This window comes from Abramis brama (genome assembly GCF_963993115.1).
Source record: "Abramis brama genome assembly, chromosome: 16".
Lineage (NCBI taxonomy): Eukaryota > Metazoa > Chordata > Actinopteri > Cypriniformes > Leuciscidae > Abramis > Abramis brama.
This window is the reverse complement of record NC_139978.1, coordinates 25,836,768-25,859,878: the sequence shown is the minus strand read 5'-3', so window position 1 is coordinate 25,859,878 and position 23,111 is coordinate 25,836,768. Positions and strand designations below refer to the sequence as shown.

Sequence of the window (23,111 nt, the reverse complement as noted above, 5' to 3'; positions counted from 1 at the left end):
ATTCTCAAAAACTTGAAACATGCATTGCCATCAATATTGTTTATTTCAACAAAACAGAAATAAAAATATCTTTCATCGCAACATTTAGATAGATCTACTATTTACAATATCAATACATCAGACACCAAATAAAACTTGTCATATTAAAAGTCATTCATTTATAAAAGTTAATAAAACAAATCACCTTAGAGTCATAAAATATGAGATTGACTTTAAAAACAATCATTTTAGACGCTTCCCGCCAGCTAATCAAAGTTAATTTTCAAATATTAGATGGCAGCTATAAAAAGGCTAATAAAATGATTAGTCAATACGCAAGCTATGTTGTTCCAGCACAGTCAACTTGAGGAGGCTCAGGTACAGGCAGAACCGGGCTGCTTGTTGGAGACCGATCAAGTGTTTTACTCATCTGTTGCTGCTCAAAATAGCTACAGAGCAGAGAACGAACTGCCTCAGCGTTCGGATCATCTATATAGACCGTAGAAACGTCTGTGGGCTGTGGACATTCATTCTGACTCAGTGCTTCAACCCACTCCTCTTTAAATGGGCTGTTATGCACATTACAGATATTGTGCAAGATACAGCAAGCTACAGCCATCTTGGATACCAAGTCTAAGTTGCTGTCATTTCTGTTGTGCAGACACTGCCAGCGTGCTTTAAGCCGCTGGAAGGCATGTTCGATGACTTTAAGGCCGTGGTTTAATTGGACGTTGAAGGTTAGCTGTTGATGTGTTAGATTCAGCGATGAGGGATAACATTTCAGTAGCCAGGTCTGAAGCGAGTAACCCGCATCCCCCAGCAGCAGAAATCCCAACGGCTGACCCATGAGTTCTTTGGGTGGCTGAGAGCAGAATCCTCCCTGCTCTGCCATAGTCCACAGCTCTGAGCTCTGCAGGATGGTCATGTCATCTGTGCTGCCTGTAAAACCAGAGCAAACGTCCCAGAACGTACCTTGTGCGTTCACCACACCCTGAAGAACCACGGAGTGCCAACCTCTCGGGTTCCAGCAATCCTGCGTGTCCGTGGCGGGCGATTTAACAGGGATGTGAAGGGAGTCGATGACACCGATGCAGTGAGGAAAACCCCACCGAGTATTAAACTGCTCCGCATTTTCTTCTAGTTCGTGATCTGCAGGTAACTGCATGTAGAGGGGTTTCAGTAACAAAATGATGGCTTCACACACCTCCCGCACACACTGACAGACGACAGGGATGGGCACACCGAAGAGTTCGCTTAAGAAACAATATTCTGTGCTGGTGGACAAACGCATTAAGGCCATGGCGATACATCTCTCTAGTGTAATGGTCTGTCCGGTTTGTTGTATATACATTTGCTCGAGCTGGGGCTTGAGTTTGCTGCTCAGAAGAAGGAAGATGTCTCTTGTGATGTGGAACTTGTCAAGCCAGTCTTCTGGTCCAAACTCTGTCATCACGACTCTCTCCCACCAGTCTGGGTCTGAAGGGATTGGGACATGACTGTGTTGCAGATCTTCTTCATCTGGTGATGGTGACTAGAGCACACGGACAGAACAAATGAGTGTACGGTATGGTTCAGTTGGGATTTTAAACTAGTCACATTGCTGTGCACAACATGGTCCGTGATTTCAATAATAACGTCTAAATCAAATGAAATCAAATCAAGTATATTTGTATAGCGCTTTTCACAATACAGATTGTATCAAAGCAGCTTCACAGTATTAAATTAAAATAAAATAATACAACAAGGTTTGTTTCTAGTGGAATTTATTGATTGATAAAATAAAATTAAACGTCTATGGATTAAAGTCTTAGAAATGCTTTGTAATACAGAAATGACCATTTACCGTTCTCGTGCTGAGATAATTCTGGAATAGATGCCTTCGATATCTGATTCGTTTGTGAACTTCTGCTCTCCTTTCTAATATGTAGTTATGGATTTCTTCTTTTCGACGCCTAATTTTGGATGCAAGCAAATATTTCATCTCCGCAGCATCTCTCGCCTCGTCCGTTTTCAAGTATGAACGTGGCATTTTGTGCGCCGTGTAGTAATAAACACTCTACACAGGGGAGTGTTTTCGTTATTTAGTGACGCTTGTTCATCATCAAATAAAATAGTAGCACAACAAGTGTTCTCAACACGGACATAAACAACGGTGCGCTAAGGAGGGCAACTTCCGGTCTCCTGCGTTCTTGTCAAAATAAAAGTTTGTTTTCTAACAATGGAAAATGAAAATATTAAAGCTTAAATACATTTTAATTTAAAGAATTTACCTTTTTGTTTAAGATATTTCAGCATATCTTGCCTCTATTCTCTCTTTCCTTTTATTTGTATAATATAGATTAAAGGAAAAGTTCACTTATTGTTCTTTATTTGAGTTCTGTTTAAAACTGATTATGTGTAACTGTTACTATAATTGAATTATATATTCAAGGGGGAAATACCTTTTAATCTCTTACAATTTCATGTGGACTTTGAGTCATCATGATTCAAATCTTTCCTTAATTATTTAAAAATAAAAAATAGTAGCATTTATTCTAATGTGACTAACAAGCCAATCAATCATGCTCACATAAGTTTAACTTTTCTTTTATTTAAACAGCAGATGCATTTTCGCTAGGTACTTACACAAAATGTAAAATATTTGACAACTCCGCAGTACTTTTTTTTACATCACTGGAATAAACATTTAAAAATACAACACACAAACTCTCCATAATATATATAGTATGTGATTTTTAACCAAATTCTTGATATATTTTTTTTGTAGAATTTTTTTTTAATCTTTGCACTTTTAAAAATATAGCAACGTTTTTGTTTTGTTTCAAATGTCGTGACGTCAACGTCTAACTCAGTCCCATGATTCCTTGCGCAGCCATCGATAACAACAGCGGTGTCGACTTGCTAACAATATCGGAGCAGCGCATCCTATAATCGTTATCAAATCATTTATTTTGTAAGGTTTTGACTCGACGCTTTTGTTTTGGTTAAGGCCGAGCCGATCGGATTATAAATTCACCGAGTAACATTGTCAAGGTAGGTCCGATGACTTGTGGGATCAAATTAGCCTAACAAGCTACTCAGTAATCCATTGTGAAACACCGAAATGAAAATAATCAGCGCAGGACAGTACCACAGCTTCTGTTGTTTTATAAATGATTATGCCTAACGTTATGTTAATTTGGTTCATTTGATATATAATGATGAGATGATTCTGCTTAAATCAACACTGGTGTTGATAGTTAGCTGTTTTGACAAAGGAATCTAGTACGTTAGCTAGGTGGTTTCTTCTTGGCATTATATCGATCTTTTGTTTAACATTACCTGTTAGAAAATAAGCGTTTAACGTTTTTATTCAGCAGTTGTGTAAATAAAATGTATGCCGTAAAAGTGGCTGTCATTGTTTACTTAGGCCACCCAACGAGTACATGATAGACTTGGGTTCTCTTAATTAATTGTCATGCACTTGGAATTGGTGTCCACTGTCCAGCATGTTCTTGTCTCAGTGTTCCTATTGTTTGGACGTGGTCGATTTGAGCAGCTGTTCTCTAACACCTGTTTATGCGGTATTGAACAGATGGCATTTGCTGACGAGTCTTACATCCTTCTGCAAACAAATTAACTCAAAAGGTGTAGAGCTTTAACTGAAGTTCCATCATTATAACCTTCTCGTTTTGTTTCTTCTTTCTTTTCATTAATGCAGTTTTAGGCTCCGTGCCTCCGGATCTCCACATTCCCAGACTTCTGAATCACATCCATGGATCAGGACTATGAGCGCCGGTTACTGCGGCAGATCAACGTTCAGAATGACAACACCAGCCCCATGGTGAGTCTATCATCTTCAGTATTGCAGACTTGAAATTGGCTGATTTTGACGTGCTGCATGCCATTTCCTTTATGCAATTTAAATCTTTCTTTCTTTTTTTTGTATACAGAAAGTAAAAGATGTGATATGTCACCTGACCCCGACCCCTGAGTCACCGCTGTCATCACCAAGCAAGCATGGTGACAGGTTCATACCATCTCGAGCTGGAGCTAACTGGAGCATTAATTTCCACAGAATAAATGTGAGTGAAATATAAAAATAAACAGTAATGTAGCAAAGTGATTATCATTTCATTCGAATGTGAAGGGTCAAGTTCATATGTATATATTTACCATTATTATTACAGGAAAACGAGAAGTCTCCAAGCCAGAATAAAAAAACCAAAGACGCAACATCAGATACTGGCAAAGGTGAGTGCGGAGAGGACTGTATTGATTTTTACCTGCTTTCATAAAGCTGTTCAGTCATGATGTCAGTTTATGAAAATACTCATACCACCAAAGACCATTAAATGTTACCATGCATTGTTCATTTATGATTATTTATATACTATTATAATATTTATTCATATTGGAGCTTTTATTCTGCTTTAATTCTCATTTCATATTTTATTAATAATATTTATTATTAGTTGTTGTTTTTTTTATATATATTTCTATGTAGCTTTACTTGTTTGCTTTTTTTGTTTTAGCTAGAAATAAAATGATTTACAAGTAATTTTAATACTTTTTTAATATTTTTTTTTTTAAATCTAGTATTTATATTGTATATTATATTTTAGCTTCCTTTCAATGACCAATGCTATTGACAGTGCAATTCTTATGGTAACTTCATTATGGTGGACTATGCTTTAAATAAACCTCATTCTTGATGGATGATGCTCGGCCCTTTTATGTCATACAACTTGTTGTAATTTCTCTCATTCCCTGTGTTGTCTGGCAGCGGATGGCTTGGCGTATTCTGCCCTGCTGAAGAATGAGTTGCTTGGGGCTGGGATTGAGAAGGTCCTGGATCCTCAGACAGAAGATAGAAGACTACAGCCCTCCACACCCGAGAGGAGGAGCCTCTTTAGTGTAAGTCTGTTTAATCCTCTAATCTGTTCATTTGATGCCACCTGAGTGTTTTGATCTGTGTTTTTAATGACATTGTGTTTGTATGTTTAGTATTCGCTCAGTGCCAAAAGATCCACTCCTGACGATAACAGTGTTTCCCCGTACTCCCTCTCCCCTGTTAGCAGCAAAAGGTAAGTTGAATATTTCTCTTGATAAATATGCGATTGATTAGTAAAAATGCATTGTTTTAATTGCGTGCTTTGTTTTTGTTTATAGTCAGAAGCTGCTGCGGTCGCCAAGAAAACCGACGCGCAAAATTTCCAAGATTCCGTTTAAGGTGCTAGATGCACCAGAGCTACAAGATGACTTCTACCTCAACTTAGTAGACTGGTCCTCTTTAAATGTACTTAGTGTTGGACTGGGAACTTGTGTTTACCTTTGGAGTGCCTGCACCAGTCAAGTATGCATGATATACATTTTTCTTATGCATTTAACATACTTTTGATGTTTATCCAAATTTATGTTCTGTAAATATCCAGGGAACACTTGGTCTAAGTTGTGCTTTTTTTTCTTTGGTTTGTCTACAGGTAACACGACTATGTGACCTATCAGTGGAGGGAGATTCAGTCACATCTGTGGGCTGGTCGGAGAGAGTGAGTTAAACCCTTTATGACTTGGACTTTTGGAAGTTGCTTTCTGGAATTTGTGGTCTAACAGTTGGCCTACTACTTCTCTTATAGGGTAATCTTGTCGCTGTGGGTACACACAAAGGCTTTGTACAAATTTGGGATGCTACTGCTGGCAAAAAGCTGTTTGCCTTGGAGGGACACACAGCAAGAGTTGGTAAGATTTTTTTTTTTTTTTAAATCCTGGACAAAATTAGGCTAAAATAATTGAAATTCATTGTTTTTTTTAAATTTAATACTTTTATGCAAGGATGCATTGAATAGATCAAATTACATTATATATTCAAATATATATATTTAAATTCAAATAAATGCTGATGCAAAAAATTTACTGTACGGTTTCCACAAAAACTATTTTCAACGTTGATTATACTAAATGTTTCTTGAGCACCAAATCAGCACATTAGTACGATTTCTGAATGATCATGTGACACTGAAGACTGGAGTAATGATGCTGAAAATTCACTTAACTATCACAGGAATAAATTATTTTTTTGCAATATATGTGCTTCACGTTCTATTCACATCATGTGATTGAAATATATGTGCGAGGTAAACCAGTTATGAAAACTTGACAGTTATGAAAAATGTGCCCTCAGGTGCATTGGCCTGGAATGCAGATCAGCTGTCATCGGGCAGCCGGGACCGGATGATCCTTCAGAGAGATATCAGGACGCCCCCTCTGCAGTCAGAGCGCAGGCTGCAGGGTCATAGACAAGAGGTCTGCGGACTCAAGTGGAGCACTGACCATCAGCTGCTGGCCTCTGGTGGAAATGACAACAAGGTGACCGCTTGTGCTTACAGAATAATAAACACAAAAAAAGATTTTAGGACTCTGCGATCTAAAAAACAATCCTGTGATCCCTGCAGCTGTTAGTGTGGAATCACTCGAGCGTGTTACCGATGCAGCAGTACACCGAGCACCTGGCCGCAGTGAAGGCCATCGCCTGGTCTCCTCACCAGCACGGGCTGCTGGCCTCCGGAGGGGGAACGGCAGATCGCTGCATCCGCTTCTGGAACACCCTCACAGCGCAGCCGCTGCAGTGTATCGACACCGGCTCACAAGTCTGCAACCTGGCCTGGTCCAAACACACCAATGAACTGGTACGTTTACTCTGATCAACTGATCAATGCTCATTGTTGATGTGTTTGTTTTGGTTCGTTATTACATGGATAATAGCTGTAGATACAGACAAATAGGTATGATGGTGGGTCTTATTGAGTGGTCCAATGTTTGTCTTCTCCAGGTCAGCACACACGGTTACTCTCAGAATCAGATCCTCGTGTGGAAATACCCCTCGCTCACTCAAGTAGCCAAATTGACGGGCCACTCGTATAGGGTGCTCTATCTGGTAAGTACTGCTTCCCTCTGTTGTTTTGCTTAATGTCTAGACATACTTATTTGTAAATGAATATGAAAATGCTGTTTACTGAAACTATTCTTTTATCTTGAAGGCGATGTCTCCAGATGGAGAAGCAATAGTGACAGGAGCAGGTGATGAAACTCTACGCTTTTGGAATGTATTTAGTAAAACGCGATCAACAAAGGTATGGTATTTTTTGGTGAAATATTGTCAATATTGGCTTTTCCTCAAGTTCATGTCCTCAATGTAATTTTCTCTCTCTTGTCTTTTAGGAATCTGTCTCAGTTTTAAACCTGTTCACCAGAATACGATAATCGTGCTGATAAAAACTGATTGAATCTTAATAACATGTCGTCAATCACATGCAGTAGACTGGACATAAAAGACATAAAGATCTACTGCTGTCTCATCCACAACACTTGTTTTTGTCTCCCCTGATATTTCATTTTAAGTTCAATTGTTATGTTTACTTTTATGTGTACAGTTCAGTTCATGGTTTTATGTGATTGTTTTTGGTTAAAAAGAAATGTCTATGATGTATGACGTATGTTATCCAAGCCTTAAGCCAGAAACAATGCCATTGAATCAGGGTGTAAAGAAAAAAATTAGCCATTGTGAAACAGCTTCCTCTGGAATTATTTGTAAGCATTCTAATGAGTGATCGTTTGATTGTGAGGGTGGAAAAAAAATGTTTATGAAAGGAAATTCAGTTTTTAACTTGAGTTGCTTAAGATTGATATTGAGCATTATAAAACACCCTGAACATTTTTTTTACGGTTTGTTGTCATTTGTTAATAGAGTATGAATTTGCAAATTTATTCATGTTCTTTACAAGGTTTGAATCAGAAACCATAAGCGTTTTGCACATACTAGAACAGTTTCCCAAACTTGGGTGTGAGAGTTGAGGAAAAGCAAATAATTAAATCATGAAAATATTAAATAAAAAAATACTTTTTGTTTACCTGCATAAAGTGACCAGTAACCAACCAGAGAACCACAAACAGGTGGTTACATTTTTTAAATATATGAATTACTGACCTAATAAATCTCAGAGTACTTAAAGTGAATAGTTTAGGTCAAACTGATTCAGCTGACAAAAGGATTAGAAATTCCTGTACTATGATTGACAGATGCATACAGGGTTAGAAATACTTTGTGCCCATGTAATTACCCTGCTGCAGTTTTTGTTTGCTGATGGATTTTTGTTATCTTTAGGGAAATATGATTCATAAGAGTAGAGTTAGCAGAGTATGAAAGCAATGTCATGTCAGACAGGAATGACTAAATCACTCTCACCTGATTAACTTAGGGCTCAGACATTCAATACTTTGGAGACAGATATTACTTGTTTATGAAAGATGCATTACATTTATCAAAAGTGACAGTAAAGACATTTGAAAACTGCTGATTCAGATTTCCAATCACAGAAAATAAATAACTTAATACATATTCAAATAGAAACATTAGACATTTAAAAATCTTACCAACCCCATCTTACTAATTTCATCCTTTAGTAGGGTTTAGATTTAGAACACCATAAAACAAAACATTGATTCCTATTCCACTGTCTATTAGATTATTTATTGAGAAATCCAGTAAAACTTCATAAAATATTTATTGAACAGGATGTGCCCTCAAACACAAACTGAATATAGTGAAGAAATATTAATGACTGCAAAAAGTGAATTGAAAGTAAGTGAAATGTTAATTGTACAGATAAAGTTGCTTGTGAACTTTGCTGTCAAATGCAGAACTAAATCAGGATTCCTTTGTTGCCAGTTTCCACCGCTGAAGCCACTGTTGGAATGTCAGTCCCTCTCTCTGCATGTCTGGCAGGGCAAACTGACCAGGCTGCTCCCACCTGCACCGACAGACACAATCAAACAGTGTGTTGATCTCATTCAAATCATAGTTTGAACAATTGAGGATCAGTATTGCTCCTGTAGCTTTTAGTTTCAAACCATTCCACGAAAGGCCAATATTGAAAACATTTGAGAGGCCCATGTCTTACCAGTGTGTGATGGCAGTCTTCACTTTTTCTGAGTAAAGCAGGCCTTTAGAGCACCTCTGTGTGAGCTCACGGGCCCGCGGGAGCAACGTCTGCAGAATCTCTCCGTCAACAGTTTTCACTTGCTGCAGCAAAGCTGAAACCGACAAAAGAGGTGTTCTGAGCTTTTAAAGTCCCCATTATGCTATTTTAAAGGTTCCTAATTTTGTTTTGGAGGGCACCTACAATAAGTTTACATGCTTCCATGGTAAAAAAAACAATAACAACCTTTTATCATAATATACATAATTTCTGAAATAGTCCGAAAACTATTTGTTTGAAGATTTGATCTCTCTAAAACCCTCCTTTCCATGAGCTACTCTGCTCTGATTGGCCAGACAGCCCAGTCTGCAGTGATTGGTCTACCGAATCAATTCTTACTTTTAGGAGATAACCTTATTTGTCATGCACTTTGACCTTTAAAACTTGGCAGACTTTTTACATTCACAAACAGCTATATAAACACACTGCATGAAAGATAATATTTGAAAAAGCATAATAGGGACACTTTAAATATTGCCATGATGACATACTCTGCTGATCGGGAGATAGAAGCTGTGCCGTCAGCTTCTGCAGGTCTGATGTTGACTCTGAGAAAAGCTGAAGAAGCCTGCACAGATATCGTAACTCCAGCCGTCGGGCTGCTGCCTGAGACCAAAGCTCCTCTGGGGCCTGACAGAAAGAAAGAAAGACGAGACTCCTGAACACACTCTACCAGCAGGTTTGGCTGAATTTTGGGTTAGAAGAAAAGTGTAGGATATGGATACTGTCAATCTTTGACAAAAATATTTAATCTGTCATAGCAGCAATTATCAGAAAGGTAGCAATTGCTGTAGGTGGTAAAATAATAGATTTCAAAATGGCATTCAGAAAATAAATGAAGAGTATTAATACACTATAAGTGAGCATCTCACCATATACATGGGGAATGACACACTTTCACAGAGTTTGTGGAAAACTGGGGACTGTATCCGGTGGATCGAAAGCTGAGCTGCTGGTAGTTTCTGCCCCCTACTGATAAAAAACAAAAACAATTAAAGGCTTGGTCACTGCACAGACATTAAGCCTCAGAGAATTCTTCACTAGCTTCTGACTTTGTGTTTTAAAGCAACTGAAATTCTAGTGAAGCATGGTATACTGTACAATGGCATTTAAATCCTACTAATGGAGAAAGCAAAATGGATTTTGGTAGATTTTCTGACCCCTTCATGACCCTGCAATCCAGTGCAGCCAGTGATACACAGCTAAAGTGCTTGGCCCCTTGTGACACAGAGTTGCGGAGTCCACTGCTGGCTTCAATCACACTGCCAAACTGAGGATTGAGCTTTTCCTGAACAAACTGTCCAACCTGAAAAAGGTTTCTTGTATATGATTACATATACACACACACATATATATACAAATATAAATATATATACAGTATAGAATGTATTGGATGAGATGATACCTTTGCATGGACACGGCTTAACTCAGTCTTCATGGAGGAGTTCCCCTTGATCAGGCTCCGTATCTGTTCTTGTCTCCTGTCCTATACAGGCAAAGCACACACGTAACAACTCCACACTATGAATATGCAGTCTTTTGTCAGCAATAAATACAATTGCGTACCACAAGCTGTCTGAAGTCCATGACACTTTGCCACTGTGTCTGCAGGGTTCTGATGGAGTCCAGCCCCTCTCTGGCCTGCAGCTGTAGCTGAGCGCACTGCTCTCTGAGGCTGTCTCGAACTGCCACTTGCTTCACTCCCTCCATCTCCAATTCAAACACACACCTGCTCACAAACAGAACAAAACTCATTTGTATTTTACAACATCTATTTGTTTCTTAGATGATAATCCAGTAATCGCTTTGAGGAACTGAGCAAGTAATTTGAAAAATTACTTTGCAGCATTATAAATTTGATGAATTTTGCATCAAATAAATTTCATGAGAAAATACAATATTCTTTGCCTTAATGATATAGATTGAGCTGAGGGAATTCTCACCTGGACATTGGGTCTGTTTCGTGTGCTTTTCTCATCAAAGCTATGATTTCAGTCTCCAGCTGCCCATGTCTTTTTCGAGTCTGAGACAATTCAAAATAACACTGCTCCACTTCCTCCCAGGCAGACTGCGAGCAAACACAAACACACACAAATACAACCTGAGCCACAAGAGAAAGAGTGTAAAAAGCTCTCACTGAGAGTACCATCTCGATTGATCACCTGTAATAGACTATGGACAGGTGTTAACTCCTCCTGCTCTGACGACACATCTATTAGGTGATCACGCTCATAACGAAACCTGTAATAAACACAAATGCTTGAGAAATGAGCTATTCAATAATGTGATACTTTATAGTGTGGGGTTTGATAATACATTACGATGGGAAATTTTACCCTAGAGCCGAAACATCCCGCTCCACATTTAAAGCTGCAATCTTCTCCTCTAACGCCACCTGCTGTCTGGAGGTCAGGGCTTGCAGAGCCGAAAGCACTTGGTTTGGAGGATGAGACCGTAGGAGGTTCTGAGGAATTAAACATGTTGATGTTCTCATAAGGTGTTGCTGTGCAGATGATAAACAGACATGCATACTCTTAAAACAAGTGTTTCACCTACCTCCACTGAACTCATCCAGTGTTGGATCACAGCATTCCTTTGATCATGAGTAAATCTAAATGAAAAATAAATGAATTAGCATCAACAAGGCAACAGAGCTAAAGCTCTGTTATCTACAATATCAACGTCAAAGGCCTGTGTCTCTTACTCAGTGGAGGGATTTGCTTTTAGTTCACTCTCTAGCAGGCACTGGAAGAAGTGAACCCTCTCGCTGCAAAGCTCTCTCACATTCTTCTGAAATGAGACGGAAAAGATATTTCATAAAATCAGTGGAAAGACAAGTTGTTTAATCAAGTGATCAAGTGGAGTTTGGCTTGTTTACATGATCCCTTACTGGAAGATGTTGTAACTGCATAATCTGCCTGAAACATCAACTATGACAAGAGGCCAAAATGTAGCTATATTATAATATTACAGTATGCATCACAAACACCATTAAATACAGCAACACTTACTAAAACTAAGGGATCTGATCCATCTTCACTGTCTGAATTGTCAGATGGCCCAAACACAAGCTTCACCTCTGCTTTCCTGGACAAGAAGAGAAATAGTGTGATTTAGAGTATATATACAATACTGTTCAAAAGTCTGGGGTCTATGGAAGCTTGTTTCCACCACAGAACAAAACATTATAAAAGATAATTGCGACTTTTTCCTCTCACAATTGTGAATTTACACCTCACAATTCTGACTTTATTTCTCAGAATTGCTAGATATAAAGTCAGAATTGTAAAATATAAACACAATCATGAGAAATAAACTCGTTTATATCTTTTTTATAAACAAGTTTATATTTCGCAATTCTGACTTTATAACACAATTGTGAATTTATCTTCCAATTCTGACATCTTTTCTCAGAATTGTGATATAAAGTCCTATTCTAAGGAAAATAAGACTTGAACAGAATTGCGAGTTTATATCTCACAATTCTGAATTTATAACACGCAATTGTAACTATATCATGCAATTCTGACTTTATAACACACAACTGAGACTTTCTATCACACAATTCTGACTTTTTAACTAGCAATTGAGACTTTATATCACGCTATATATCAAGTTTATATCAAGTTATAAACTCGCAATTGTGCAGGAAGTAATGCAGGACTAATGAGTAGTACTACATTAACACTTCAGCTACTACTATTAATTAATATAGAAACAAGCTTAACGAATCAGTAAGTAATGTAACATTTAGGACTAAGTTATTTCCTTATAAGGTAATCAATAATTGCTTAATGAGAATAGCCTCATTAATAACTATTAACTAACTGACAAATTATAAAGAACATTTTCGTTTGTCTGAGACGTAAATATCAGTCATCATTTTTACTCTGAATATAGTCATAAAATGTATCACTAAAGTGTTACCTAGTTACTATGCAGGAACTACCAGTGATCCTGCATAGTTACTTATTAATGACGGACCATTATTCTAAAGTGTTACTGAGTACAAACCACAGTTAAGATTTTTCACATCACCAACGTGTGTGAGATGTCTCTATAACCCCCCCAAAAAAGAGGGAGTATAAATCTTCCGCTACTCGTACCAGATTTGCATTGTGCAAATCTGAAATCCACATACAAATGAACTTTCATAGTTGTCTCCGCACATTAAACAGGGATTGGAGGAAAGTATTACTTTTTAAACATCAAATAAACGGCACACAGCAGCATTAGAAAGCTGCCATAGAAAAATGACTGGAGGTGATACGGGCATTTGCTCACTTGCTCAACTCTTCCAGGGCATGGCGTTGGGTGCCAATCATGTGTGTGTCCTCTAACAGCACGTTTCTCTCCTCAGAGCAGCGCTGCCTGAACGACTCCAACAGGATCTGTCTGCACCTGCTCTCCATAAAGTCCTCCCAGTTCCTGTTCACGTTCTGCTCTGCTTAGCAGTCACAAGGGAGGAAAGATATTAGTAACAACAACAGCATAAAATGCCTTTTCGTAATCTGATGTATTTTTAAACGGGATATTAAATGGGCAACAAATTATCTTAAAATGAAAGTTGCTGCAGAGACAGATTATAAACACCTTTTCTTTTTAAAAAAAAAGCAGCATACACCGATTTTACAAAAAAAACAGTGATGTGCATTTAGTAATTAAGAGACCATTTTGATCTCATTATGACGATTCACAATGTCTGTGGCAGGTGTGTACCACAGGGGTTGGTAGTATAAAAGAGCATCGGGATGGAAATGGATAGAAATGAACAGAAAAAGAAAATTCACCTTCAGTAGCAAGTTGATCCTCCGCTCTACTGATCTTTGTGTCCAGTTGAAGGAGTTCAGTCTGAAGGGCATTAATCTCTCTCTGAAGCTCAAGTCTTCTTGCATCTTTATTCTGATTTTTCAACTGTTTAAACTGCAAAGAACAATCACCTTTTCATACTGTTCATATGTTGAGAGCAGATTAGCAAAAAGGAAATTAAGCAAATAAGCTCCTCTTCTTTACCTCTTTATTTTGTAAAACTTTGTACCTAAGGATTCAGAATGTCAAGGAACAATTCCACTGATCAGACAACCACAATTTATCTTAAGTAACAACTTAATTTGTATAATAGTATAGTATAAACAAAAACTGTGTTGGGCCTACTGAAATCATCAGATCCTGTATATGCAATGATTTATGTCATATAATCAGTGTTATTTAAATGTTATTTATATACTATTTATTGATATTTTGAATTATCTTCTATTTTTAATTAGCTCAGTACTTTTTATTTTCAATTTGTATGTGCATTTACCATTTTTATTAGTCTTCGTTTAAATCTATATTTTATATTTAGCTTTAATTTGTGTATTAGTAATTTTAGTTTTCTTTTTGTAATTTCTATTTCCTTTAATTTTAAGCTTCTCATATATATATATATATATATATATATATAGTTGTGTGTGTGTGTGTGTGTGTGTGTGTGTGTGTGTGTGTGTGTGTGTGTGTGTGAATAAAACACATCACATTTACAGAAAACTTTAAGGATACCATTGAACATTCCCCCTCATGACCCGAACATTCCTGCAAGATATATTTCAAAAGACATTTGAATCTGTGCATTTAAAAAAACACGTAATTTAGTAAGAATTAGAGATTATAAAAACCTTGAGCTCTCACCTCTCTTTATAAACATGTTGCGTTATATATTTCCAAATGGAAGCTCCAGGACCGACGCATAATCTGCACAAAAACGTAAACACGTGATCATTCTAAAATCGTTGATGAGGATTAATGTTATAATTCATAACAAACCACTAACGTCTTCATATAGCCGTCATCCGGGAGTCTGGCTCCTGGCAAATCAAGTTCCTCAATAGCCCAGCGCTTTAGTTCCTGACTGAGACTCGACATCTTTTTGAAACTTTTTATAATAAAACAAACCTACAGTATCCAAATCTCACATCTTCTAAATCTAAATGATGACGAAAAAACAACACACTCAAAATCCGCGGGAGACGTTTCTTCGCCCCCGTTTATTCTGCGATTTGTAACTGATTGTGCCGATGCTGCCCCCACAGGTTACTATACAAACATCACCATTCACATGTTCCGCGCAAAATGATGTCATCATTATCACATTAGGCTTGTTTGAGATGCGCCTAGCCTCGCCTGAAATGTGTGCGAGAGTAGGCGGCTGCAGTGAGGGGAGGAGTGAAAAAAGCGCAGGCAAGACGGACAGTTCTCTCTTCTCGCAATGGATCTGACACCTGTGAGATCAAAGATGGATATCGCGGGATTCACGATATTCACGCTCGTGCACGGTGTTGCTAATAAACTGGATGTAATTTAAGTTCTGTTGCTTTTATATTAAAATAAATAAAATGAACAAGACACCCAAAGTACTTATTTAATTCCATTCCAAATACATGTTTATCAATATTTTTTTCTTTAATACAGACATATGTGTTTTTATTTATTTTATTTTTTTATAAAAATTAAATTGCATAACCCAAAGAGATCGCACTGTCAGATAGTTTGGGAATATTCACACATAAAATATACACATAAAACATGACATTAGAGTTTTAAAATCAAACATTTTAAAAGAGAACAATACATCACAGTTGTTTAAACCAATGAGCATTAAGCTGTGTCGTCAGCAAGTCGTTTCCCATCATGCTTTTGATCAGCGCAGTAAGTGGAGAGCAACTGCGCTCGCCTGCAGAATCCGACACATCCGCCTTGCGATCGCGAGAGATTTTTGACATACGTCAGCATGACATCAGAGCAAGGCGGACCGCACTCGGACACATTTCTAACCGGCATGCATCTCGCGCTGATCACCGGTGATCGATTCTGCGCAGATTTTGCTCATCTCAAACAAGCCTACTCTCTGTCATTATCCCAGGACCACATTCTTCTTCTTCTTCTTTCCAATTTTACGGCGGTTGGCATCCAGCTTTTTGGTGCATTACCGCCCCCCTCTGCTCCGGAATGTGGATCAGATAATAGATTTATAATACAGCTTTGTCCATTCTCTTTCCTACACTTACATAACTCTCATTCCCCTCAAATAAACACTCACACACAAAACAAACTTTAATTATCAATTAAATCCTATTAAAAACTCCCGCCTCCCTTAAAAAAGACATCAATATTCTACTCTGTGTCCAATTTACTGCGCTTAATAACCCTTTTAATGTAATCTCCTGCACCCCAATCTGCCTCAACTTATTCTTCATTACCTGCCTCTGCGTTTCATATCTCTTACAGCTCATAATTATGTGCTCCACTGACTCCTCTTCTCGACATCCCTCACACAACCCTGTCTGGTGCTTCCCTATCATCTTTAGTGTTTTATTCAGCGAACAGTGTCCCAACCTTAACCTCGTCATCACAGCCTATTCTCTCCTATTCCCACCCTATCCTCTTTAACATTTCTCTGAATTTGGTATAAATGCCTCCCTTTCTCCTCTCTATCCCACCTCTCTTGCCACCTTTTATTTATTTTCTCCCAAATTATGCTTTTAACCTCTGCTTTACTAACATTAACCTGTACTTCTACATTCTCTTTTGTTAGCGCCCTTTTAGCCAGCCTATCTGCCATCTCATTACCTGTAATGCCAACATGTGCTGGGACCCACATAAATTTAACCTGACATCCCATATGACTTAATCTTGTGTTTAATTGAAGTACTTCATATAGGATATCTTGCCGAGCTTTTGAATGGAATGACCTTAAACTTGCCAAGACTGATAAAGAATCAGAGCATATTAAAACCTTTTCCTGTCTTACCTTTTCCACCCATTGCAAAGCAATTAAAATTGCCATCATCTCTACTGTATATACCCCTAAATTATTAGATGTTTTTTTTTACTAATTTCTACTTCTTTCCCTGGAATTGCCACCCCAAACCCTGTTTCTTCTGTCTCTGGTTTTTTAGCACCATCTGTATAAATCTGAATAAAGTTTCCACCTACTCTATTGTTAAATACACTTTTCAGATTAACTTCTTCCTTTTCTTTCCTTTTTTCCTCATGCACATACCAGTCTACCTCAGGCCATGTCATCTTCCAAGGGGCAATCTCTGGAAAAACTACCGTAGGGCTTATTCTAAGATTAAATACTTCTAACTCTTTTGCTTATTTCCAATTCGACCAAAGTTTTCCTTTAACTTTCTTCCAGTTTCCCAGCAATCCTGCAATACTGCTTTAGTGGGATGCGAGTCATTATGGCCCTGCAATCCAGCCCAGTAATTAGCCATCAGTTGAATCCTTCTTAATTCCAGTGGCAGTTCTCCCATTTCCACTTGTCCCATACACAAAATAAATATACTGAAATATATTTTAAAGTGTCAAAAATATATGTGGCATATATTCCAAATACATTGAAATATATTTGCATTGTTGTTCACTTATATTTATCATTTTGAAATATATTCTGAAATATAACAAAAATATATGATGTTAAGTGTGAAATATATTTACATTTATAACATGTAATGTAAAATATATGACAAAATATATGGTCATAAAATGTATTTTGATCATAGTAATTCCTCTACCTTTTCCCCTATACACAACAGTAGGCTACCATATTTCACTACTGTATTATGACACACAGCTATAATAAATACTGTACTTACATTTAAATGACTGCAATGTAAAATGACAGATAGTTGCTTTCCTAGGACTATTAGGCCATATTAGGTGGCACGTACCTAACACTAAGTGCAATTATTAGATTTATTGTTGTTTTATTGACATCTTTCCTGAAGTCATTTAAATATTGAAAATATGCAAAATATTTAACAATGTATAACAGTGACACTCCAACAGTGAAGTACACTTAAACAATAGATATAACTCAGTGTCTAACACTGCATACACACACTATTAAATAACTGTATTCAGTTCTGTAAAAATAGGGGGAAAAAACTCTGCATTCTGTGTGTTATTTCCTACATAAAATTGTCATTTTAGGCCAATAAAGTCAGTAAAGGGGCAGCCGTGGCCTACTGGTTAGCGCTTCGGGCTTGTAACCGAAGGGTTGCTGGTTTGATCCCGAACAGTAGGAAAAATGTGGGCGGGGGAAGTGGTAGAGCACTGCTCTCCCATGCCCATCCACAGCTGAAGTGGTCTATCTAAAAAATAAAGTGAAACTGTGTTGTTTGTTTGTGAAAATGTTAACTTTTTATATTTCAAATGAAACAATTTGCAAAAGTTAAAACATATATGAACATATATTTACATATATATATTTATTGGGCCAATTTCAAATATTTGCATATATTCCAAAAACATATTTTGAAAATATATTTCAAATATATTTCTTTTGTGTATGGGGTATGGCAGGTACTGAAGAAGTTTTAAAAGCACCACAGCAAATTCTTAAAGCTTGATTCTGAATAACCTCCAACCTCATTAAAAGAGACTTAGCTGCAGACCCAACCACTATACTACCATAATCCAACACTGATATCAGAGCCACATATATACTTTTAAGCGATGAACGACTGGCTCTCCACTCTCTTCCTGTCAAACATCTCATCACATTAATTACTTTTTATCCTAGGACCTGTGTGTCGACTACCCATTTAATCTCTTTCGTATTGAATGCATTTCTATTTTTCATTTCCTCAAACAGATCCTCAATAGGCTATTGCTTTTAGGATTAAATTCACTGAATAATCTTAATTGTCACATCTTATCATCAAAACAGGTAGCCTATTATATAATCTATTTTGACTCTTATGTCTTTATATATATAGAAAGATGTCAATTTTACCGTCACTCCCACAGCTGCTAGCTATTATAAAAACCCTCACAACAGCGTTATATTTTTGTAATTTGATGCAATGTTTATATAATACAAAGTATAATGATATAAATGTACAAACATTTATTTTAAAAAAACTGTGCAGGATTTAAATGCCCTTAATGCGTCATCACAGTCTGTGAAAAGGTTCCGTTCTAAAAAATAAGCTATGGTTAAACACATCTTTATAATGTGAATTCGCAGTAAAAAAAGAGCAGTAAATTACTGTGATGTCAGCTGTCATGATTCCTGTCTTGTGTTCCTCTTGTCTTGTGTGGACTTTTGTTATTTCCTGTCCTGTGCCATGTTTTGTAGTCCTTTGTAGTTTTTCTTATTTATTAGTCTCCCCAGGTGTTTCTGATAAACCACGCCCCCTTGTTATCTTGTTTAGCTTGTTTGCCTGTGTATTTAAACCTCTGTGCTTCAGTTGTTTTTTTATTGGTCATTGTAGCCGTTTCTATGTTCCTGTCCTGAGTTCCTTGTTCCAGTCCTGAGTTCCTTGTTCCATTGTTTGCCCTGGATTTCCTGTTTGTTTCATTAAATTAGTGCTTGTATATTGATTCTCTCTCTGCTTCGTCCTTGCCTCATTGTAACAGAATGACCGACCAATGATGAATCCAGCCAAGTAGGCGGCCACGCCTGATTCTGGTTCCGATGGCCGCCGCCATGTCGACTGAGAGATCGTCTACGGCAAAGATGGCCGCCGCCACGCCTAAGAGATCGTCTATGGCAAAAATGGCCACCGCCACGCCTGGGAGATCCCCTCCGGCAAAGATGGCCGCTGCCACGCCTGAACCTGAGCCCTCAGCAGAGATGGGCGCCTCCATGCTTCCTGAGTCTTTCTGTTCCTGAGACCGCGTCTGAGCCTGTTCCTGAACCTGAGCTTCACTCCTCCGCCCTGGCCGCCTGAAGGGTCGTCTCCTCCCTGGTCGCCTGCACTGCCTGCTCCTCGTCTCCAGGTCCTCAGGTCCTCTTCCGCTCCACGGGCCTGGCCCTCCATCCCGCCCCCGGGTCTGCCTCCGCTCCACCACCCTCCTGGACTGTTTTCCTGAGGAGCGTCTGGAATCCGCTCCTTAAGTGGGGGGCTCCTGTCTTGTGTTCCTCTTGTCTTGTGTGGACTTTTGTTATTTCCTGTCCTGTGCCATGTTTTGTAGTTTTTCTTATTTATTAGTCTCCCCAGGTGTTTCTGATAAACCACACCCCCTTGTTATCTTGTTTAGCTTGTTTGCCTGTGTATTTAAACCTCTGTGCTTCAGTTGTTTTTTTATTGGTCATTGTAGCCGTTTCTATGTTCCTGTTCTGAGTTCCTTGTTCCAGTTCTGAGTTCCTTGTTCCATTGTTTGCCCTGGATTTCCCGTTTGTTTCATTAAATTAGTGCTTGCATATGGATTCTCTCTCTGCTTCGTCCTTGCCTCATTGTAACATCAGCATCATTTTGCTATTGATTAACAGTAACTTGTAAGAAAATGAGCATGCATTAATTTCACTGTGAATTTCTGATCACAATAATTTATTGTAAAGTAATACTGTAAGAAATTATATTGTTTATAGTACTGTAATTGTTTTGAAGTCACCATAATAGTTAGTGTTCCATAAGCTTGGGATCTTGGACCTTGTATGTTCCTATTCAAATTTCTGATCTAGTCAAGTCAGAAGTGACAAATGAAAACATTTGTTAAAACAATGAAAAGCTAGAATAAAATAAGCCAACTGGCTGATTTTAAGCTTCAAATTATAATATTATAAGTGTTATTTCAGCATAAAAAATTATCAATATAATTCATAATTTTTTGTAGATGGATATTTCACAATAGCAAAGCAGCTGCTGAGATTTATCTTTTAAAGGTGAGATCATCTTGCAACACAAGATTGTATTCTTCCATCAGCTAATGATGCCACAGACATCAATACTAATTCAAAACACAACAATGGCACTCAACAAATAATAATAATAAAAAAGATAAATTCTGAACATTACAAAATGAACAAACAACACTAACTGCTAAAAGTGAACCAAAAATAAATTTAGTGGATAAAACCAACATGAATCAAGAAACTCCACAGCATTATATTCATTCCACATTATGGGTATACCTCCAGGTACATATGCAGTGTTGAACAGTATTTTCCAAGAAATTTCCAAGGGTTCATGCATATCAAAGAGGCGTCCTATAGTGGATTTACTGAGAAAATCATGCAATTATTAACCTGGAATACTGTAATTTCACACTAAAAATGTAACAGTGTAGCCTAATTGTTTGCAGATTGTTTAGGTTCTGTTATAAGATTAAATCCACACACATGTACTGTTTTTGTGTTTTTCTTTTTCTACAGAAGTTGTCAGGCTTACAAAACTGATAATACCTCCACAGTTAATAAAAAAAACTTTTGCCTAAATTCGTGAGCTTAAACATTAAACAAAATATTACAGAGAATTCTGACAGGGATTGTTTTAGATTTTTAATTGTTTTAGGTTTGTACGCATTATTATTCAAAGTATCAGTTATAAAGCATGCAGTGAAGAATCACTTAAGTGCAATTTTTAAATCATCTAGACCTATGAATGTACATCGAATCAAATACATTCAATTCATTTGTTCTGAATAAGCAAACATTGCTTTTGATTCTGTCACGACTCGTTGAATTAGTGAGAGAGGATTCAAGTGCAGCAAGGATCTTTATTAAGCAAAACAAAACTACAAACAAAAACCTCCTCAAGGGGAAAACCAAGACAGGCAAAAGTCAGGACCAGAACACAAGGGAAACATTAGGGAGACTAAATAGGGAAGCAACAAAGAAGGTAAGGAGGCAGGCAGGTGAGGGACATTAAACAATAACGAGATAACGAGATAACAAGATGGGCGGGGTTTGACAATTGACAGGAGAGCACATGGCACAAGGAAATAACATGACAGCTATGTGCTCACAACAGACCAGACTAACACAAACACATGACAAACCGGGAGTGTCACAGCTCTGTCACTAAACCAAGAGAAAACCCAGACAAGGGTGACAGAACTGTGACAGATTTGAATTGATTTCATGTCAACCTCGAAGATTCACCTCCATGAGATCCCTAATGTTAACCTGTTGTCAATTGAGTTCTGTTAAACCATGCATGCCATTTTTGTAGTGGTCATGAATCACGGCAATGATCTTAATAATGCACTTTATTTTTGTTCTCAAAGATTGTAAACTCACACAACAGAAATGTTGCCATGCAGGTTTTCTTTCAGAGAAAATGACCTTTAAGTCATGTGGTCAGGAAACGAGAATCTTGAAACAACAATGTAATTAAATGACTGGAAGATTCTGAAAGTTGTAACTGTAAAAAAATTGTATTTACAATAGAATTGAGATTTTGAGCTATTTTTATGGTACATTTGTACGAGAGGATTTATATGTTTTGGTTCATTTTAAATGTCATGGCAACAATTGTTTTGTGTTATTCATGTTAAATGTAGTTATTTTCAAGTTGAATTACACCATTTTTTTTTTTACCACTCAAAGTTGTTCATGAGTACAAGCTCTTATATAGATTTTGTTAATGTTAAGAGCTCTAAAATAGATACAGGTGTATCTATTTTCAATATTAGACAGGTGTGCCAAAAGGTTACTAAGACTGTTTAGAAAGGTTATCTGTTATGTTGGAGTAAATATTTCATGTTATTGGATCCCTTGTTTTTTTTCAAAACAAAACAAAAGACGATCAAAACAAAAAAACCCCAAATGAATTTCTGATTGTATCTCTGATTGACAGCATTTGTTTTGGTTGGTTACAGACAGACAGTGACACAGTTGTTTTGACACATCTCTTATATTTGTACAGTTTCCTTATTGGAAGACAGCCAGCATTTTTCTTCTCTGATCTGTTTTATTTGTCATGATTTCCTTTGACGGGTAGCCTAAGACTCAACCTACACAGTTATTTTTCCAATGGTGTAAATACTCTCATTTTCTTTCCTCAATCGAAACTGAATTCTTTTCTCAGACTGTTTATTGTAGACACACTGTTTATTTTATTAAACGTACAGCATATTAAATTGTTAAATTACTTGTATTATCACTTGTAACACAGGCTGTCTAATGTTCAAAACATTGTGCATTCACATCTTTAAAGAAATCTTGCACTTGCACAATCATTGGTTCAAAAAACAAATTTACTGTGAAATACCACTGAAACATAACTATAGATCACCCACACACAAGCAACCGATAGTTTCACTGTGTCATTGTTCGTACAATCATTAAATATTGTAGAACAAAACAGGTTTCATTATGGTACTACATGTACAGTAAATACATCT

At 37.3% G+C, this 23,111-nt stretch overlaps 3 protein-coding genes across 4 annotated transcripts; 1 reads left to right on the top strand and 2 right to left on the bottom strand.

The window, feature by feature from the left end:
• Positions 1–24: 24 nt before the first annotated feature.
• Positions 25–2,139, bottom strand: LOC311066358 (putative nuclease HARBI1). The gene is made up of 2 exons (XM_084087518.1): positions 1,823–2,139; positions 25–1,510 (listed from the first exon to the last, which is right to left on the bottom strand). Exons 1-2 carry the CDS (start codon positions 2,006–2,008, stop codon positions 320–322), a joined length of 1,377 nt encoding a protein of 458 aa, XP_083943644.1. The 5' UTR covers positions 2,009–2,139; the 3' UTR covers positions 25–319.
• Positions 2,140–2,829: 690 nt separating this feature from the next.
• Positions 2,830–7,672, top strand: fzr1a (fizzy/cell division cycle 20 related 1a). Its single transcript, XM_084138692.1, has 14 exons — positions 2,830–3,012; positions 3,680–3,802; positions 3,912–4,043; positions 4,149–4,212; positions 4,745–4,875; positions 4,966–5,045; positions 5,131–5,314; positions 5,442–5,507; positions 5,595–5,697; positions 6,140–6,324; positions 6,411–6,644; positions 6,788–6,892; positions 6,996–7,088; positions 7,177–7,672. The coding sequence occupies exons 2-14, from the start codon at positions 3,734–3,736 to the stop codon at positions 7,216–7,218; spliced, it is 1,488 nt and encodes a 495-aa protein (XP_083994818.1). The 5' UTR covers positions 2,830–3,012; positions 3,680–3,733; the 3' UTR covers positions 7,219–7,672.
• A 557-nt stretch (positions 7,673–8,229) lies between these two features.
• On the bottom strand, positions 8,230–15,921 carry haus5 (HAUS augmin-like complex, subunit 5). Of its 2 annotated transcripts, none has more exons than XM_084138578.1 (19): positions 14,806–15,921; positions 14,664–14,726; positions 14,535–14,567; positions 14,007–14,031; positions 13,784–13,916; positions 13,278–13,437; positions 12,005–12,080; positions 11,698–11,783; positions 11,550–11,604; positions 11,330–11,457; positions 11,156–11,234; positions 10,937–11,061; positions 10,560–10,722; positions 10,399–10,479; positions 10,154–10,299; positions 9,866–9,962; positions 9,485–9,623; positions 8,916–9,048; positions 8,230–8,765 (listed from the first exon to the last, which is right to left on the bottom strand). In XM_084138578.1, the coding sequence occupies exons 1-19, from the start codon at positions 14,895–14,897 to the stop codon at positions 8,663–8,665; spliced, it is 1,917 nt and encodes a 638-aa protein (XP_083994704.1). In that variant the 5' UTR covers positions 14,898–15,921; the 3' UTR covers positions 8,230–8,662. The 2 variants fall into 2 exon arrangements, with proteins under 2 accessions (XP_083994704.1, XP_083994703.1); XM_084138577.1 differs by having other exon boundaries at positions 9,866–9,965; positions 14,806–15,916.
• Between the last annotated feature and the right edge of the window lie 7,190 nt (positions 15,922–23,111).

Bases quoted from the DNA above. Each gene is read 5' to 3' on its own strand.
- LOC311066358 (XM_084087518.1), bottom strand. From the start codon at position 2,008: ATGCCACGTTCATACTTGAAAACGGACGAGGCGAGAGATGCTGCGGAG. The intron at 1,511-1,822 runs GTAAATGGTCAT...CGTGTGCTCTAG, and splicing joins ATTATCTCAGCACGAGAACG to TCACCATCACCAGATGAAGA.
- fzr1a (XM_084138692.1), top strand. From the start codon at position 3,734: ATGGATCAGGACTATGAGCGCCGGTTACTGCGGCAGATCAACGTTCAG. The intron at 4,876-4,965 runs GTAAGTCTGTTT...TTGTATGTTTAG, and splicing joins AGAGGAGGAGCCTCTTTAGT to TATTCGCTCAGTGCCAAAAG. The intron at 5,508-5,594 runs GTGAGTTAAACC...CTTCTCTTATAG, and splicing joins CTGTGGGCTGGTCGGAGAGA to GGTAATCTTGTCGCTGTGGG.
- haus5 (XM_084138577.1), bottom strand. From the start codon at position 14,897: ATGTCGAGTCTCAGTCAGGAACTAAAGCGCTGGGCTATTGAGGAACTT. The intron at 14,727-14,805 runs GTTAGTGGTTTG...GTTTTTGTGCAG, and splicing joins GATGACGGCTATATGAAGAC to ATTATGCGTCGGTCCTGGAG. The intron at 14,032-14,534 runs GTATCCTTAAAG...CTGAATCCTTAG, and splicing joins ATGAGGGGGAATGTTCAATG to GTACAAAGTTTTACAAAATA.